We start from the raw sequence: 18878 nt of genomic DNA on the forward strand, positions 1-18878 counted from the left end.
TGTGTCGTGACCCAGTCCTGACAATGCCCATGGGCTCGCTTTCTGCGCTGTGTTTGGTGTTCCTGTTTGCTTACTAACTCGCTTCATACTGACACACTTTGTACTGTACTCCATTAACATAAAACCGGAACGACCCTTATGGCCTATCCGCGGAGGTGCCACCTACTGCCAGCTTCTTTACCTTAAAAGAAGAAAAAAAAATCTGTCAGCCCATCTTTCACCTTGTAAAATCTGTTCGTCGTAGCAAATTCCAAGACACTATTTGAACTCCTTTTATTCCCCTGTGGGTATATAGTAGCTAGAGCGCAAACAATCTGTTTAAATAATGTACATCGAACTTCATTTGCTAATTATAAAAATGTATGTGGCTGACATGATCAGAGGTAGGTGGGCTGACAGGTAACCAGTGCTGTAACTTACCCTTACTTTGAGACAGTGAGCCTGCTTCAATGCGCATTTATGGCATCGACATAATACCAAATATATCCGTATATGTAAATCACAATGCGTACCTGTAAAACTGAATTTTGTACTTGTGCAGTAGTTTGTGTTTGTAACTGTGTGTTTGGCTTGGGTTTGATCGGCGTAAGGGCCATCACACTTCGCACTGCTTGACGCTTTGTGGCTCCTGTAGTTTCCTCCCCGAGGTTACCATGGTGATCTTACAACGTTGTCTTTTAGGGTACAATTGGGAAATGTTAGTAGTTGGGTAGTTGTTTATTTCCAATGGAAGTTTTTTTTTTCCAACTCGCCTGAAAGCATAATATCACAATAATATATATTACGTCTTAGACAAGAAAGCACCTTAATCACACGAGAGCGTGGTAACCCACACAGGGTAGCAGAATCGGTTTTGTTGCGCGCGTCCATACTAATATACCCAGCTAACTATGGCAGCCTAGTTAGCTAGTTCGTTTAGTTTAGCTAACGTACCTTACATTAGCTAACTTTTAAGCCAAATTGTGTAGATGACTAGCTGACGTTAGCCACGCAGGTAACTAGCGTTTATTGATTATTGATTGTCATGGTTTTATCACGGCTAGCCGCGTTGGCTGCGTTTTCACGAAGACGGCCATGACCGAACTTCACCAGGCCGCTGCGGCTGGAGACTATGACGTGGTGGAAGAGATTGTGAAAAAGAATAAGTGTAACCCAAACCAAAAAGACATTGATTGGAACTGCAAGACACCGCTGCACTGGGCAGCAGCGAAAGGTGAAAATGGTGTAATAGCCATCAGTGACAGAGTTATGGCCTTTTTGCCATATTCTGCAGAACTCATTGCACAGGCTTTGGTCATTTCTCAGTTTATCACTATAATTCTCTTCTTGTTGGTTGGATGAAACCTTATATTTATATATTGATAAATATTTTTATATCACCACTCCAGCACCCAGAGATGGAATATCATACATTTTCATTTGTTGTTTGATCAAAGTTGCAGCAAGAGCGTCTGACCTGAGAGTTGAGCTCCGAGCTGGCTCATCACCTTCCCATTTTCCCTGTTAGTGTGAAAATGGGAGGGACATACACACCAGCACACAGAAAGCTCTCACGGTTTTGTGTTAAAATTCGAATCACATGAGAGGAGTAGTCACAAAGGGCCTTCTCTCCCTGTCCGCTGTCCGAACGTGGTCATCTCGCTTTGCGCAGGGCGGACGGACGTGGTGAGGCTGCTGGTGGAGAACGGGGCCCGGACCTGTCTGAGGACGGACTCGGGCTGGACGCCGGCACACTTCGCGGCCGAGTCGGGCCGGCTCGGGGTACTCCGCCTGCTGCACTCCCTCCACGCCCCCATGGACAAGGAGGACTGCTGCGGGGACAGGCCCGTGAGGATTGCTGATGTCTATGGCCACCGCGACTGCGTGGAGTTCCTCCAGACGTGAGATGCAAGCAGCCCCGCCTCTTTTCGGCTCAGCTTAAAAAGTGCACTTTCATGTCTCTTCAGATGTATTGCCCCCTTTTCTGGTTCATTTAAAAATGTATTAAGAAACTCCTCCAACACACACACACACACCCCTTAATGAATGATAAAGAACATGACCCCTTTACTGAGTCCTTTTAGGTTTGGCAAGGCAGAGGCAGGACCTTCAGTCTAAACCAGAGCCTGACATCTCTGGGAGGTGCAGTGTGTACTTGGCTACTTGGCGTGCGAGGCGTGGGCAGCATCGCCGTGCGTGTGCCATTGGCCCCTAGCGTCTGATCCTGGATCAGCGTGGGTGTTCCTCGTAGAGCGGCTCTGCTGACCCACGTTTCCGTGTGTTGCAGGGCAGAGGTGGAGTGCAGGGAGTTCCGGCGGCTGGCCCGGCTCCGGGGCGTGGCCCTGGACGACACGGACGAAGAGTGGGAGGAGCAGCAGAAAGAAATCGAGCAGAACAGGCGGGGGCAAGGCGACAAGAAGGATAAAACAGCCTCTCCCAAAAAAACAGTTAAACTGCAGGCAGCTAACGTGAGCGCAAACTCCAGAGCGCTCCTTTCAAGAGCTCAGGCACCAAAACAATAGCAGATGTACAAATGTAAACACAAACGCCACATTTTCCCTTCGCAGATTGGGATTTTCAGTTTGGAAATGCAACACTGGGATTTCCTTTTTCTTTTCTTTACATCTTAAAGTCACACGTGCTAAACGTCATTTTCATACTTACTGTTTCAGAGGACACCATTTGTCAACATGATACACTGGCGGCAGTGTAGCATGGTGGTTAAGGAGCAGGACTTGTAATTGAAAGGTTGCCGGTTTTATTCCCCGCTCGGGCACTGCTGCTGTATCCTTGGGCAAGGTACTTAACCCACAATTGCTTTAGTAAATATCCAGCTATACCAATGGATAACATTGTTAAAAAAACTGATGTAAGTCGCTGTGGATAAGAGCATCTGCTACATGCCAGTATTACTTAATTAAAATATATTACCTTATAGAACACGAGTGGGTTTATCATCAGTGTTGCTTTGTTTTGATATACTGCATACTCTTTGATGATTGTATGGTTTATGGTTCAACAGAAAAAGACCCATCATTTAAGTTCAGCTACATTTCTTCCAATACCCTGTCATTACAACAGGAAATTAAACTGAATGCTTATGTACAGTATGTATGGCTTAATGCCTTGCCCTCTGTAGATTGTTTGGAAAGTTTTCTCTGGTGTGAAATTTGATGCAAAGGAGGACATGGGTATCAAACTGGCGCTGGCACTTGCAGCAAAGAAAACGGCCACCTGATTTATCTTCACATTTCAGTTATTGCATGTCCTCATCCAACGGCTGATGTGAAAGGAAAGTGCAGACATCAGTGGATTATGTTTCACTGATCGATGATAATGTATGCACCATCACCGTACAGCCTTTAAAGGCACGAGAGCTTTAGCAGGCTTTGATTTGACACCAAGCCATTTAAGCCTTTGTGTGTGTACTGCATGTTGAGGTATTTCCATTTCCGCTGTGAAATAATGGCAGTGTGTCTATCATGCTTTTGGGTTGTTATGCTTTTATGTGTCCTGCCCTTGATGGACAGAGAGAGTCATGGACTTCAGTATGTACCCGGACATTTGGGCAAAAAGCTTGATTGCCTCTACAAAGAAGGCCTGAAAATGGAGAATGACAATGACCTAAAGCATTCATCCAAATCTACAAAGAAATGGGCAAAAAAAACAGTGTCTGCAACTTTCCAGATCTCAATCCAGTGTATGTGACCTCAACATGTATGTGTATACATGTTTGATGTTCTGGATCAAGTTATTTCGCCTCAACTTTTACATAACATTATTGTTACTTAGTAGACAATCTTATCTAGGGAAACTTGCATAAGTTATAAATGAATCCATTCATACAATGGCAATTGTGGGTTTAGTGATTTGCCCCCAAGGGTTCAGTCTCATGACGGCGTCTGTCTAGCTCAAGGAGCAAGCTCTGATGCTTCTCACCAAATTTAATTTTTTGCAAAAAAAAAAAAAGGTACGGTTATAAAAGTAATCCATTTGAACAAAGCACTCAGAACAAATGAAATGTGTAAATCATTTATTTAATCATATTACTTATTACACCAGCAAATTTAGTTGGATTTTGAAGGCAAATCCAATCCAAGGTGGCCCTGCTACAGACAGCAAATCATGGTAATTATAATTAAGGTTCCAAAATCATGTTCAATAAACATGTACTGATCAGCATAAACTCAACGTAACATACACGGCAACTATTTTGTTTTTCATAACCAGTAAACCACTTTAAACTATGCTTTTTGTGAGTGAACACAGAGAAAAGACGACAGTGCATATATTCTACAAAACAATGTGAGCATCCACCTGTATTCCTATTTACATTGTGTGTAGTAGCTGTAGAACTAGTATTATACAGTCAAACTGTTGTATATTAGACAGTCAAAACAGGAACTGGCAACTGGCAGGCTGGTGCGTGTGACACAATCTGGAATACTCAGCCTGACAGAGGTGTCCTCACAAAGTCAAATTATAGCACATAAATTACAATTCATTCAACCAAATTCTATCCATTGATTTCACATGTCTTCTGTCCCCAAAGAACGAGGTTGAAAAGAATGAGGAGAAATCATATCGTGAGTAAATGATCTCTGAGATGGCACGGATGTTGCAGATTAGGTGACATTCGATTGCTAATTTAAGTCAATAACTAAACACACAATCGCCTTCGTTCACATTCATGTTTGCTTTTGTCTGATTTAAACAATGGTGTTTTTAGCGAGTGGAATTTAAATCTTTGTTGTACGATAGCTATTACAAGAACCTTCTTGTGTGTTTACATAGAAAAGTCATAACACCAGCACAGGGAATTGTCCAGTTCTCTGTATTCTCTATGAAGTTTGGCACTGGGGCAAGCTGCTTAAGAGCATCCTTGATGTGGAGTGTTAAAGCAGTGTGACAGAGCGAACCTTCAAGTTGGGTGAAGGCATCATTTCTTGACAACGGAGGAGGTAAATTTTGTGGATACATCACTTCTGGGTGATTTCGCCTGCTAAAGGAAAAGGAAATGAAAGGGAGTTCTTTTTCACTTTATATTACACATAAATATATTATATATATTCTAAGCCTTGCAATGTGTACATCACATGTAACCCATATCATTCCAATAAAGCATTCTGCATTAAACTTGGTGGATTGAAGAGAAAGATTACAGTTTTTTTTTTTTTTACAATTAAATAGTGTAATAAACCATTTGGATTGTTGAAAACTTACCACTGTCACATATTTCAGCAGTGCATCTCGAACCTGTTGAAAAAGGACAATAGTCATGTTATAGTCAAGTCATTGCAGTTAAACAAAATGAAAATGTGCGTTTTGTGCGGTCACCCTACAGCTGCACTGATAAGTTTCATCAGACGAATGGTAAAAGCAAAGTACCTTTTTCTCTCCAATACATCCAGTCAGCAAAATTAAAAGGCCCTGGAATTGAGTAAAAACAAAAAAAAAACATTAATTGTGCTTCCTTTCAAGTTATTGTATCAGGCAGGAATCTAAAACAACATAAACACTAAAACAACATTTTAAAAAAAAAACAATGGCTGGAACATACCTGAAAAGAATTGACGAGTGTAAACGCATAATTAACAAACACAGGAAAAGTACCATTTGTGAGATCAAGGATCAGCACCCCAAAACCGAGAAGCCACGTTATTCCAAATATGGGGGTCAGGAAGATCACTGCTTTCAGAATGCTCTTGACTGTTTCCTTTTCATCGAACGCACTTCCCTCTGACACTGACGGCCTCAGTAGCTTCATGATGACCACCACCAAGGAAAACACATTAATGAAAACGATTGTCCCAACAGGTAAAATGAAAGCGAAGATCGATCCTTTCAGAGTTCCTTCGTACAGTAACCAACAAGATGCCTTGTCGTAGTATTTTCCTTCAGAGCCAGTGTCATACAACAAGTACGTGACGGCCACTATGACTGCAGGACAGAGGTACCCAAGACACATAGAGAAAATAAGGTACTTTTTCTTTCCCAGTTGGTGGAAGACAAAAATTAGTTGGTGCAGAAGCATTATGCTCAGACACAACATCCAGAAAAACATGGACAAGTAGCAAAAATGTTTTATCACCACTGAAATCAGACACCATTGACCTTTGAGTTTGTCAGGGAAGGCAGAGGCTAAAAACATAATGTCTGCCATAAGCAGGCAGAGAGAGATGTTGACTAGTGCTGTGTGCCGAAAGTGTGCCACGTTTGACTTGACAACAGAATTCCACACAAGGAACTCTATTACCAGGCAGATAATGAGGGAGCAAATTGAGACCCCCAAGCCCACGTACGTCATTTCATCCAAGAATGCGAGTTTCACAGGATTTTTGGCCATGAGCGTTGAGAACGAGGTCAAGTGTTCGCATTTACAAATGGCTTGGTCAGGTATGTCCCCTGTTTTTTCCCAGGAACAGCCATTGCTGGACCAGTCGCTCAAAGTAAAGTTCCAAAATACGCAATATATTTCATGATGCTGAGGTCTCACTCTGTTCAGCTGGAAATCCATTGTGATCACGCTAGTCTGATTGGGTTCGTCCAGCGTGGCTGACACCACAATGCTACTGGAGTTACGATCACTGTCTCTTGATTCGTTTTTTAAGAGATTAGCAAGAGACTGAAACCCCAGTATTTTCACACCTCCTTTTGTGCCTGACAGCTCGACGGACACGTTGAACACAGTGTTGTTACAGTCTGTAGAGTTGCAGCCTTTGAAGTCTACATTAGGGAAACTTATTTTATTTATGACACTGCCATCTGTATAGACAGCAAGACCCTCAACAGACTGAAGATATTTAGCTGGCAGTTTGTAATCCTGTCCCTCAGATTGTGGTTCCCATGCCTCAAGCAGAGTTGCATCCAGGAGATTGCTGGCTGAGTGTAAAGCATCCTAGAGGAGGAAAAATATTAATTCAGCATGCTTCCGGCAAATTTTTACTAACAAAACTGTGGAAATTGGCAAAAATAGAACTGTTTCAGAGCGATAACCTATGTCTCACAGCACAAGTTAGATTTTTGTAATGGTCAATATTGATCTGATTTTCCATGTAACCCTTCTTAATGTCAAAATTATATTTTCCTGACATCTGACTTCACAGGTTAGGCTTTTTTGATTTGTTGTCTGGGTCCCTTTAGGTTGGCACATTATTTCTGCCTGGCCCCATCTGGCCCCTGCCTCTATCTGTCAGTAGTCACCGACTAGTGCAGTTTATAGTTTATACCGCAGGAATTACACTTCCTTTTCGATGTGTGAGGAACCAAGCTGGAAAAATCCTGTGGGCAGAGTGCAGTGTAAATCAGATGGCTGGAGCGGTCTTACAGCACCTTGTATTCCACTGCTTTTTGGGCTACTAGAAACTGTACTCCTAAATAAATGAATATTTTCCTTTGTTTTTAAGAAGGGGCTGTTTTTAAATCCTATGTTGTTGTTGTTGTTGTTGTTTTTAGATAAAACGCTGATCATATCACCTCTTACCCTCACAATCTCCAAATTATGACCCCTAACTTTCAAATGGGTTGCTTTAGTGAGGGTTATTTTATCGGTTGTAAATTTGTTTAATATGTTAAACAAATTTAAAAAATACTTACACTTAATGCATCCACTTGTATTGGTTTTGACTCATTTTGTGAACGCTCTGCAACATCACGAATGACAGAGAAAATATCCACACTTGCATTTATATTTGCGTATGTTTTAATTTCTTTGGTCTTACTGGTAGTGTTTATCATGCGATTGAAAATTTGCTTCGCGTTTGCTTGAATCGATCCAAGTCCTCTCTGAATGTTCTGAAAATGAAATTTAAAAAAAGGGAAAATGTCACAAAAATGTACACTGTACGGTATAGTGGTGGTGTGAAATAGCAAATAATATTTTACAGTAATGCTTTTTTCCTAGAAGATGTCACAGTAAAATCATTCAGTGGGAGGGGTATCAAAACAGCCTCACCAGTGCCTCTTGGAGAATGGAGTGTAGTTCTTGATAGACACAGAAAGATTGTTCAGACTTGTAGTTCACTCCTCCAGAGGTGTTCGCACACTCTCTCGTTTTTTTCCCAACGCTTCCACCCGTGCATTGCAGAGTCGCATTGTAGCCTGGCTTTGCTCTGGGCCAGTCACCGTCTTTTTCACAAAAATCCTCTGAATGGAAGACAGCTCAAGTTATCCACTACATTACATTACATTACTGTCATGTAGCAGATGCTCTTATCCAGAGCAACTTACATTGGTCACAGTTTTTACGTATTATGCATTTATACAGCTGGATATTTGCTGAGGCAATGCTGGGTTAAGCACCTTGCACAAGGGTACAGCAGCAGTGCCCCAGTAGGGGATCCAACCAGCAACATTTTGGTTGCGAGCCCTGCTCCTTTCTGCTGTGCTACACACACTGCGATATTCATGACATGACCACACTTTGAATGCGCTCTCCGCCTTCGTGTTCATCAGTGCTAAAGCCTGCGGTCTGAGGTTGTAACAGGAGTTTGCCATGGGGCGGCCAACTCTTCTGCGAGGCGCCACCATGGTGCCATCATTCAAATTTTAGCCTTGAACAGATTCACTTGTCTTGCTTGCACAGCGGTGTAGGCAGCCCTCGTATGTTCACATGAAACACACACACGCACATTCCGCGAAGCGGAAATGACGACGGTAAAGCCTCTCTAGGGGGTCCTTGAGGATCACACATGGACAGCTGCCCTGACCCCACCCCCTGCTACCTCAGAGATGCATGCAGCAACAAGATTTCAGTTTATCCGGAAGGAATTTCACTTGCAAAGTGTCTCTGTCAGTCATACATATGAAATGTCTTGTATGAAAGACACATGGGCACACACGTATGAAACATACTTTATATTTGTGTGTGTGTGTGTGTGTGAGCATTTCATATGCCAGTGTTTCACAGGTCAGTCTGCACATCTGTGGTAAGGGTCTACGTGCAATGGCGTCAATATACTGCATGTGCATTCAAACCTCTACAACTAATCCAAAATGCAGCTGTACAACTTGTCTACAATCTCCCTAAACATAGTCAAGTTACTCCCCTCCTCACCTCACCTCACTGGCTTCATGTTATCGCTTGCATCAAGTTCAAAACCTTGGTGCTGGCATACAGGACAGTGAATGGGAAAACCTCCTCATACCTATGACCCCTCTTCAAACCCTATATTCTCTCAAGATCGCTGTGCTCTGCATCTACAGGGCAACTGAATGCCCCGACCCGACGGGGTTGCTCTTCTCAGACATGATCCCTGCCTGTCCTAGTCCCTCATGAACTCCCCACGGGGGTCAGGACAGCAGAATCACTGGCCATCTTCCTATGCAGACTGAAGACCCACCTCTTCAGACTGCATCTTGGTTCCACTTCTATCCCTACCCCCTGACACCTGCTACTTCTTGCATTTGCTGTTAATTTTATGTATAGTATTATGATGTATTATGTTTTTTTTTTAGGGACTGTTGTATCATAGTATACTTGACTTTTGTCAGGTTGCACAAGTTAACTTGTAGTAGGGCTCACACAGTAGTGTTATGCTCACACTCACTGGTCTAGGAGTGTTGTTACCCGGGTCTGACACTGTTGCTTGTTTAAATTGAATGGATACACTTATGTTCTATTGTGATGGAAATTGCTCTGGATAACAGCGTCTGCTAAATGCATGTAATGTAATGTAATATAATGTAAGCGTACGTGAGCTTCTAATAAGTGTGTAGGCAAAGTTTGCCCTATAGTGCCTCAAACTTCTCCTTTTCACGGTGTTCAGTTGCCTGGTGGGGCACTGCTGTTATAACCCCTGAGCAAATTGCTTCACCTGAATCACTTCAGAAAATATCCAACTGTATAAATGGAGAACAGGTAATTAATGTAACCATTCAACAGCCAAATGTAGGTGCTAAGTGAATGGCAGCGTTTACAGTACATTTTCAGTACATTACTCTTACAGGTGCACGGCAATATGTCAGTCTGCCCCGTATAAGCTTTAATATATATTTATATGTAGTGTATGTGTGTATCTATACATATGAGATTATTATTATTATTATTATTATTGTTAAAGAAACACTTACTGGTTATGATAGGTATTAGGACATCTATGCTTTTAGTTTGGTTCAATCGGTTTTCGAAAGCTAAAGAAATTGTTGTTTTGGCATCTGGTTCCGTTGAGTAAAACTTGCAATCAATCGTAGTCGATATTTGGTAAATGATGCGATTGCCATTGGGAACTAGGAAGGAAACAAAGATTTAAATCACTATTACATATATATGTTCCAGCCAAAGAGTATGCATTAGTATATATCAGCCAAACATCAACCGTCAGCATATACAGTATACAAAGCAAATTACTGACACCGCTCTCTTATACAGACTTTTTGGGTGAATTGTAGATTGCATTTTAGAATATACATAATATCAAAATATATTCCACAGTAAAAGCACAAATTTTCAAAAATGACATAAAGACACGGTAATATATTACTCAGTTAAAGCAGTATGTTTTCTAACAGATACACAATAAATTTATATGCAAATATATTACTTGGATGAGATTTTTTGAAGTATATCACTTTTTTGTGAGGAAATTTACCTGATGCACTTAATTGTAAGGTGCTTCATCGAAAAAGAATTGCAGGTTTATAAAGTGGAAAAGAAATGGACAATGATTTTCATTAAATGTATGCTGACAGGTAATGGAGTTATCTTACCTCCTTTAATTTCAACTTGGTTGCTCTTCACACGGTAGGGTTCTGTACTATTCGCAATGGAGTATGTGATTTGGACAGGGATCACGGGTTTGGGTTCAGCGGTACAGTCCGGGAATTGTGGAGACAGGGTTGTGTCAACATCTTCTGGCAAGAGTGCTATATCCAAATTTCCACTGGCTTTGTGAATGATCTTCTCTTTCACAAAGATACATTCGTAGGTGCCTAGAGTAAAGAGAGAAAATTGAGCTCACGTCATGAAAATACTGCAGAAACACACAGTGCAAACTCCTGTGAATTAAAGATAGCTGAACACGCCTTGGGCTTTTGACATTCCCTGCACAGAGTACCTGATCTCCATCCCTGAAATATGTGCTGAAACCTGTTGCAGTACAATGTAATTTTCAGTTCAATGTAGGCCAGTGTTGCTCTTGTGAATGGTGGGCTGTGACCCCCACTGATGTTTGGTAAGGAGCAGGGCTCATGGCTAAAGGACGCAGGTTCAATTCCCATTTGGACACTGCTAGAAGGAATAGAATAGAATTTCCCACAGCTCTTTTCACAAAGGCTAGGCCTCTGGAGGCCGCATTTTAGCGAGTTCAGACGGGAGAAAAGTTTCGGATGTTTGTGCACCCTTTCTGATTTGCTCGCGCTGTTGCCACCGCTGTCGCTAGGGCTTCACACACAGTTCTGTATTATGAGATGGTAAGGTGTGTAAAAGAACAGAGCACACAGGTACAATTAACTATGAGCTGTACCCAAGGGGGTCTGAGTAAAAACTTTTCACTTCCATTGTTTGTAATGAATGGACAGACGTGTTTCTTTTTAACACTACCAACATAAAGTTGTTTAAACTGTACATTTCACTTGACAAAAATGTATAATAATGAAAATTCAACAATGACACAATATTCACACGGTTGACGTGTGCAACTTATTTCCTTGCTTGAAGAACTTCAGTATTTTTAGCTGTGTTTTGTATGTTCACAAAGGAATGGAAACACCTTATTCTTCCAATCAAGGCACTTGGGCTGAACGATTTCATAACTGCATTTAAGGACAGCCCAGAATGCAGCTAACCTTGGGGCTGATGAGTAATCAGCCAGGCGTGACTGATACCGTACCTGCACGCATCTCCTTCACTGAGTCTAAAGAAGATAGTAAAATAGCATGGGAAAAAGTGTGCATTTCACCAGGAAGGTACTTATGGTTTCCATGCCAGCAAGACCAAGGCCTGCATCTATCCTTGACTTGTACTGTCAGTACTTTGGCCCCCTAGCCGTTGTTTTTGTGTTCTCCCTGTCTGTCAGTGTCGTCCTTGTGCTTTTGTTTACAGTTCCTATGAGTTCCTGCCCTGCCCCACTCTCCGCCCTGTCCCCGCCCACCTGATATCCTGATCACCTCCCCCTGCCTGCCTGCCCACCTGCATCCCATCTCCTCGTCAGCACAGCCCTATATCCCTTGTCTCTGTCTCGTTGCCAGTTTGTCTCAGTGTTTCCTCTGTTGCGTCTGGTGTTGTTGAACCTGTGCTGACTCCTGCCTGACTGCCTACCTTGTCCCTGCCTGCCATCCTGCCTTGGTTGCCTAATCTGTCTGCCTGTTCCGGTTTTGATCCCTGCTCCTGTTTTGCTCTGCCTTGGACTGCCTGCCTGGTTTTTGACCCTGCCTGTTCTGCCCTGCGATTCTAATAAAGCTGCTTGGAACCTGAATACGCCTGGTCCGCGTTTGAGTCCGTGCCTGTGCCTTGACATGTACATACGATGTACAATGGACTGCACGGTAATAGCCTTTTATAGCATAACTACTGTTGGGTAAAGAATGAAAATCAATTAAATGCAAAATTTGCTTAAATTTGCTACTCCAGGTTGGTGAAAAAACACTTGTTAGATCAATCCCTAACTCAAAGCTAGAAAAGCTGGGGTGTTACTTATTACATACCTGTCCAGATTCTTGATGTACTTGCAATGGTGAGTATTTTGCCCTGCGATTGGATTCCCACCTCGGTTCCATTTACAATCTCGGTGCTGTTGAGCCTCCAGGAGCCATCTGTCTCAGGCTGCTCGTTGAACTCGCACTCGATTGTCACCGACTTGTTGTAACACACTGGTGTTGCTGGTATTTTCATTTTCACAATTCCTGTTTAAAAAAAACGTACGTGATACTTTTTTTTTTTTTTTTTTTTTTTTACCAGTATTACACAAAAATGCATTTTAAAAAATTGTGGTGGTGCTGTGTGTGTGTGTGTGTGTGTGTGTGTGTGGGGGGGGGGGGTTATAATCAGGACAATTTATACATGTAATAACAGTACGATTGAAATTTAAGTAAAGAAAATTATGTTGATCCCAGGTATCTTATCTGTCAGGAAAATGTAAGACGGGGGTATGGTATTTCTAAATAAGCCATCACTTTGGCCCTGGCTGAGAAATAGCAGTGAATAAGGAATTACACTTGCTGAAATCATTACAATGTCATTCATTTACTGCAACACAATCTGATGTCTCTTGCGTGAACAGAATTAATTATTCTCTTTTCTTTTGTGATTTGATTCATGAGCTAACCCTATTCAGAAATTCCTGTTCATTGTGTCTATTTTGAGGTTGTTTTATTTTCCATTTTTGGACCCAGTTTTATCTCAGTGTTAGTGTATCTCACTCTCGGACTGACAGTACGACTGTGTAAAAAAAGATGGTGTTGATTACTGTTGTTGCTGTACTACATTAAACATAATAACAAGCAGCTAGATGTGAGTTTATTTCGGAGTGGTCAATGGTTGAGAAAGCCCATTATCACATTTGCATGACTAGGCACCATTTTGATGGGCTTGAGGTGGCCATGTTGACTTTGTTTTGATCACTTGTTGTGAATATTGGTACATAGATGCACTGTATCAAATCTAGTTCAGTTTACTAATGTTGTTAAAGAGGATGTAGAGTTTGAAAAAATTCAAAATGGCGGCGAGCCAAGATGGCATATTTGTGCCATTGAAGGACAGATAAAAAATTTCATAACTCTATCTAAAATAAGAATTAAGCCTGTATAAAAGTTACACATTCAATTCATTTTATATAGCGCCCCACTGGCACACAGGCTCTTTGCAATGGGAATTTACCCTATGATCCTTTCCAGTCCAGCAAAGTTTTGTCAAAATCACTCTATCAGTTTCGAAGTCATGCTCATTTATATCTAACTTGAAGGAGAAAGACAATGCTGCTATTTCACTGCCTTGTGGAGGCTGTATTGTTTTTTTGCCTTTCTTTATATCCCTATGGTAAATAACTGTACAAGGATTCTGAAAACATAATTTTGTTAAGAATGGACAATTGGTTCAGAAGGTGATAGACTTTAAATATCCTGGATAACGTATTTAAAAACACTATTGATGTCATTGATGCAATGTCCATATGATGTTGAATTTCCTGTAGAAACCACATTTTTCAAAAAAAAAACAAATTTTGCAGTATTTTCTGTGTGCAGTCAGATATGAAGAATCCAAATTTATGAGGATTGGGGTCTATTTGTTAAAGAAGCACCCCAGTTTGTACGACCTGGAGCACATGGCCATATTGTTAGGGTAACTCCAGGTTATGCTTGTTCGAAGATCACAGCTTCAGCTGACACGGATGCAGCCAGTTGGAGTAATCTCCACTGTGGGCGTGCAAGTCATAGCCCTCCGCCATCCTGCCATGTTGCGTTAAAAAGTTTGCATCGTTTGGAATCTTCATAGCTATTTTTCTCCAAAATGGCAAAAAAAAGAAGAACGGAGACAAAAACAATTGGGTTCCAACACACCGGTGCCGGGCCCAACAATAAAAACAGCAATAGTAGCAATAATAATAGTTAGGACGTGAATGGAAATACTGTTAAAGGTGACAACAAAATATAGAGGTAGATTTTTACCTATTGTTTCCAGGGTGAAGTTGTAATCTTTGTTGTCTGTCTGTAGAGCTGCAGTTTTCTCGGCAAGTGTGGTGGTGTCAAAATTAGCGTTCACTGTCATTTCAAATTCAGCAATAACACTCCCTTGCCTTGTGTTCATTTTGAAATAAAAGCAGAGGAAAAATAAAGTTATCAGCTACCTTATTAGCTACTCATAAAAAATAAAACGTAATTTATCTGGATAATCTTTTCGTATTTACCTGAAATGAGTGATCACCAGGGAATCGAAGCCACTCAATTCACTGAAAGATTTTTTCATCTAAAAGAAAACAAGGACTCACATATTGTAGTACATTCTGATTATACCAGTTATGCTGTTAGGACCTAAGAACACACATTAAAAACACTTACTGTAACGGTGCATTTGTTTAAAATAAAATTTTGTCGGCTCCAAAGTGGCTCAGACTGTAAAAGTGTGTGTTTCTTGCAAAGGCTGGGCCCTACAGCTAACGTTTGAAACCAGCTGTGCCCTTTGCCAACAATGACTGGCAGCCCACATCAGCAGAACGAATTGGTTTTGCTCTGCTGACGGTAAGTGTGGGTGGGTCTGCCTGTCCCTCTTGTCACTCCACTCTTGACACCTTGTGACTCAGACGAGTGTCTGTGAGCTACTCATACAGCGTCAGGAGGAAGTGCCTATCGTTCAATGACATTTGCCTCCTGGTGCACTGTTGGACTTGTAGTGTGAAATATAGTTGCAGTAGGCATGAATGTGTATCAGAGGATTGCACGCATTTCGCCCTGCACTCCGATGCAGATTCAATGAGTTTAAATGCATAATCGCTGACTTTGAAAGTGTTGTGGGCAAAAAGGGAAGAAATGCAATAAATAAATAAATAAATAAAATTTCATAATGGAATCAATAGCCTGTTACATGTGGGTCCATGCATTTCTGGAGTAACACAGGGGATTGGGGGGGAGGGGTACTATGTCCAATAAAAATCAAAGAAACAATATGTAACCATGAGAGTAATGTTTTTTAGAACTCTAATGCCGTCAGAATTGTAAATTCGATTTTATAAAGCAATCAGTACAGTTTTGGTGTAGATGTGACACTTTTTCTGATTGTGCTTCTCCATACAGATGCATTGTTAGCTTTTACATACAGTTTCAGACAGATTCTTGGCCAGGGCTACAAATTCTGGGGAGGTGCTATCTGCCAGGCCCTGGGTGTAGGCACGATTCAACGTCAGCGACCCAATGACAGTGACTGAAAAAAGAAAAATCTGAGTTAGAAGGAGAAAACATGGCTGCATGTACGTGGGGCATCTCATTATATTAAGTTAAGCCATCACACATCTGCATGCCTCATGACGACCAATATCCAGAGGGACTTGCATTCATCAAAACATTTTCAGAAAAAAGTAGTAAGCATCCTCATGTGGCACTTAATGGAAGAGAAACAACAGAAAACCTGGTTTGTCTTAATGAGATGATGACGATAATGATGATCAGTACCACCACAGCAATAAGAAGATGAAACAGATTGTTTCTCCTCAAATTTATAGCTATTCTGCTTTTTAGTGTCGTGCAGCACGTCCACACAGCACCTCTTGACTGGGGTAGACACATGGGTGTGGAGGTTGAGTTGTTCATTGTGCAGGAGGCTTGGTTGCAGCAGTCAGGAAGTGTATTGCACACCACGTTACTCCAGATGTAACCATCACTGCAGCTGCAGGTTGTTCTGTCAGTGACATTGCATGCTGTGGACAAAAACGCACAAAGAGGTCTTTGTGGAATCCAGTATAAAAAGGGATTGACTACTCACATCTAATGCCACAAACAAGGGGGGGGGGACAAACAGGTGTCGTTCACCAAAAGGATGTCGAGGGGGAGACGGCTGATGAATCCTGGCTTTTTTTTGGGTTTCATGGTGTCATGCTATTTTCGGGTTCCGGTGCATGCTTATGTCTGGGTTATTCCAGTAACACTGCTGTAAAATTAGTGATTCACAAACTCGATCATTAGATAATGAGATAATAAACTACAGTACCTCATGAGTAGTATCATAAAGTAGGTAGATAGGTAAGTAGGTAGTTGTGGTGACAGGGCACTGTGACAGCTAGTTATGGCTCCAAATCTACAGCATATAATTTAAATATATATATTAAATATATAATTTAAATGACTAAAATAAAGACTTAAATAATAAAGAAATTAAGTAATATATATTGTTTTTCATTTTGGCTGGTGTATAATGTGATAATGCATTTTTATGCTTTTCCCTCTGAGGCAGCTCTTTTGGGAACCGCTAATAGGATATTGGACTTGTCTCACTGCAACAACTTCTGCAGTTGTGCATGATCTAACCAAATTTGTTGCACAGCTGTGGCTCCTAGGTCTTTGTTAGCTGTGATTGATGTTTTATTTAAATTAAGTAATGCTGGAGTGGAATCTGTACAATCATTTTAACTTATGAATTATTTTAATTAATGTTAACATTCATACTTTTTACACACTCATCACTGGGGAGAATATATAATGATGTAAAATGCAAATAAGAGTGAAACATGGTCTTTACATCAGCATTTGCTAAATAAAATAATAAAAATTATATTTAGGATAGCCATCCCAATAAACTGAATACAGTATAATTAGTAGATAATGTTAACTGACAAGTAATATTTCATATTTTTGTATTGATAAGTTGGTGCAGTAAATGGTATTAGGAAATATTCTGGCTTTACCAGTTGTGATGTTGACAGAGGAAACAGTCACTGCAGATGAATCCACCTGCACAAGCAGTTCCAACACCTGAAGCAATTCAGTAACGTTTGGCACTGCAAGGGACTCCAGCTTGAGCTCAGCATAGTACGAGCTGTATGACACTGTATGGGACAATGAATAAGTATAGTCAGTGGCCTACGTATATGTATGAATATATACAATGGCCTCCAAACTTATTCATACCCATTAAAAATTTAACAGAAGAGTCTGCAAGCAATATTTTTCGTGTGTCAAGTGAAATATGCCAAATCTGAAAACTGCCAAAACTGCACAGCTCAAAGCATGCCCTCTAAATAACTGCATGTTTGCCACACTTGCTAATTGTAATTACCTGGATGCCACCTCACCTGATGTACAGGTGGATGTTGGATACTAGCTGAAATGTAACGTTAAAAACTGTTGGACTCCAGTCCTCAGCTCATCTCAGTCTCCTATTGACACTCAGAGGGCTATTTAATCCTATTTTAATGTGCTTCTTGATCTGTCATATTTAAGGCTATGATGGTTTAAAAAGTTAAGAAAATGATACATTTTTTTCATTAGCACAACATGTTAGATTGATCTCTGCGCCAATTGCTAAAACTCATTTGTTAAGGAGATAAGGTGATAAAGCTGGAAGCAGGAAGTCTAGATAGAGAGCCTGAGGGTTTTTCCACCATGTTTTTAAACCATAAGACAAAACATTCTTCCAGAAAACCTCAAACAGTCATGAGATTAAATTATATGCCATACACTAAACATAAATATGACATTGACGTGACATTCATGACAGTGATGAGTGACAAAAAATAGAAAATAAACTGAAATAAGTATACCTTTAGAAGTTTGCAACAAAATGAATACAAACTCAATGCAAATTTTTGTGTATACACGAATTTGTTGTTTTTGACACGCGTGATGTGAACTCACCAGCTTCAGTGACCTGAACAAATCAAAAAGAAAACAAATATAAGATAATCAGCAAAAGTGATTGAGAGGAAGGTAATATTTAGCATTTTCAGCTAATTTGTGTTTACAATCATTTGTCTTAATTTTTCACAAATGAAAAATTGTTATCTAAAAAGTGTTATCTAACCTGCTTGGAAAATAATCCAAGAAACCAGAGAACCATCACTGTAAGAGCCTTCATTCTGTTCCTGAGAAATACAGACCAAAAAAAAGCGGGGGGGGGTGAGAAAGAGAGCGAAATTGGCTTGAGGGACCTTGTGCTTTGACATTATTATATCCGAAATTCCTCACACAAAGAAGCCATCATTAGTGGCAGTTAATCACCCCACCATTTTCTGGGACAGGAAGCTGTGGTGTTTAATCATGTTGAGGGCAGAGCCTATGAACTCCTGATTACCTATTTTTACAGGTCCGCAACTGTTCTTTGCTTATCACATACAGTAAATTCAAATTCTGTATCTCCAGAATGCTGCCTTGTGCCATCATAAAACGAGGCACACAAGGTGGATTGACGCACAAAGGCTTCTGTGCATTGCAGATCTGATGATTTTCATACCATGCAATTTTGTCTGCCCTTTGTAGCT

General features: G+C 40.9%; 2 protein-coding genes across 2 annotated transcripts; one reads left to right on the forward strand and one right to left on the reverse strand.

The window, feature by feature from the left end:
- Nucleotides 1-1011: 1011 nt before the first annotated feature.
- LOC118786464 (ankyrin repeat domain-containing protein 66) lies at nt 1012-2528 on the forward strand. Its single transcript, XM_036541521.1, has 3 exons — nt 1012-1213; nt 1652-1880; nt 2267-2528. Exons 1-3 carry the CDS (start codon nt 1075-1077, stop codon nt 2499-2501), a joined length of 603 nt encoding a protein of 200 aa, XP_036397414.1. The 5' UTR covers nt 1012-1074; the 3' UTR covers nt 2502-2528.
- Nucleotides 2529-4015: 1487 nt separating this feature from the next.
- On the reverse strand, nt 4016-17409 carry adgrf3a (adhesion G protein-coupled receptor F3a). The gene is made up of 14 exons (XM_036542163.1): nt 17307-17409; nt 16170-16322; nt 15726-15829; nt 14820-14878; nt 14581-14708; nt 12622-12819; nt 10687-10908; nt 10051-10206; nt 7934-8124; nt 7576-7773; nt 5540-6877; nt 5368-5409; nt 5203-5235; nt 4016-4978 (listed from the first exon to the last, which is right to left on the reverse strand). Exons 2-14 carry the CDS (start codon nt 16213-16215, stop codon nt 4919-4921), a joined length of 2775 nt encoding a protein of 924 aa, XP_036398056.1. The 5' UTR covers nt 16216-16322; nt 17307-17409; the 3' UTR covers nt 4016-4918.
- Between the last annotated feature and the right edge of the window lie 1469 nt (nt 17410-18878).

Source organism: Megalops cyprinoides, chromosome 12 (genome assembly GCF_013368585.1).
Source record: "Megalops cyprinoides isolate fMegCyp1 chromosome 12, fMegCyp1.pri, whole genome shotgun sequence".
In the NCBI taxonomy this organism is placed as follows: Eukaryota; Metazoa; Chordata; class Actinopteri; order Elopiformes; family Megalopidae; genus Megalops; species Megalops cyprinoides.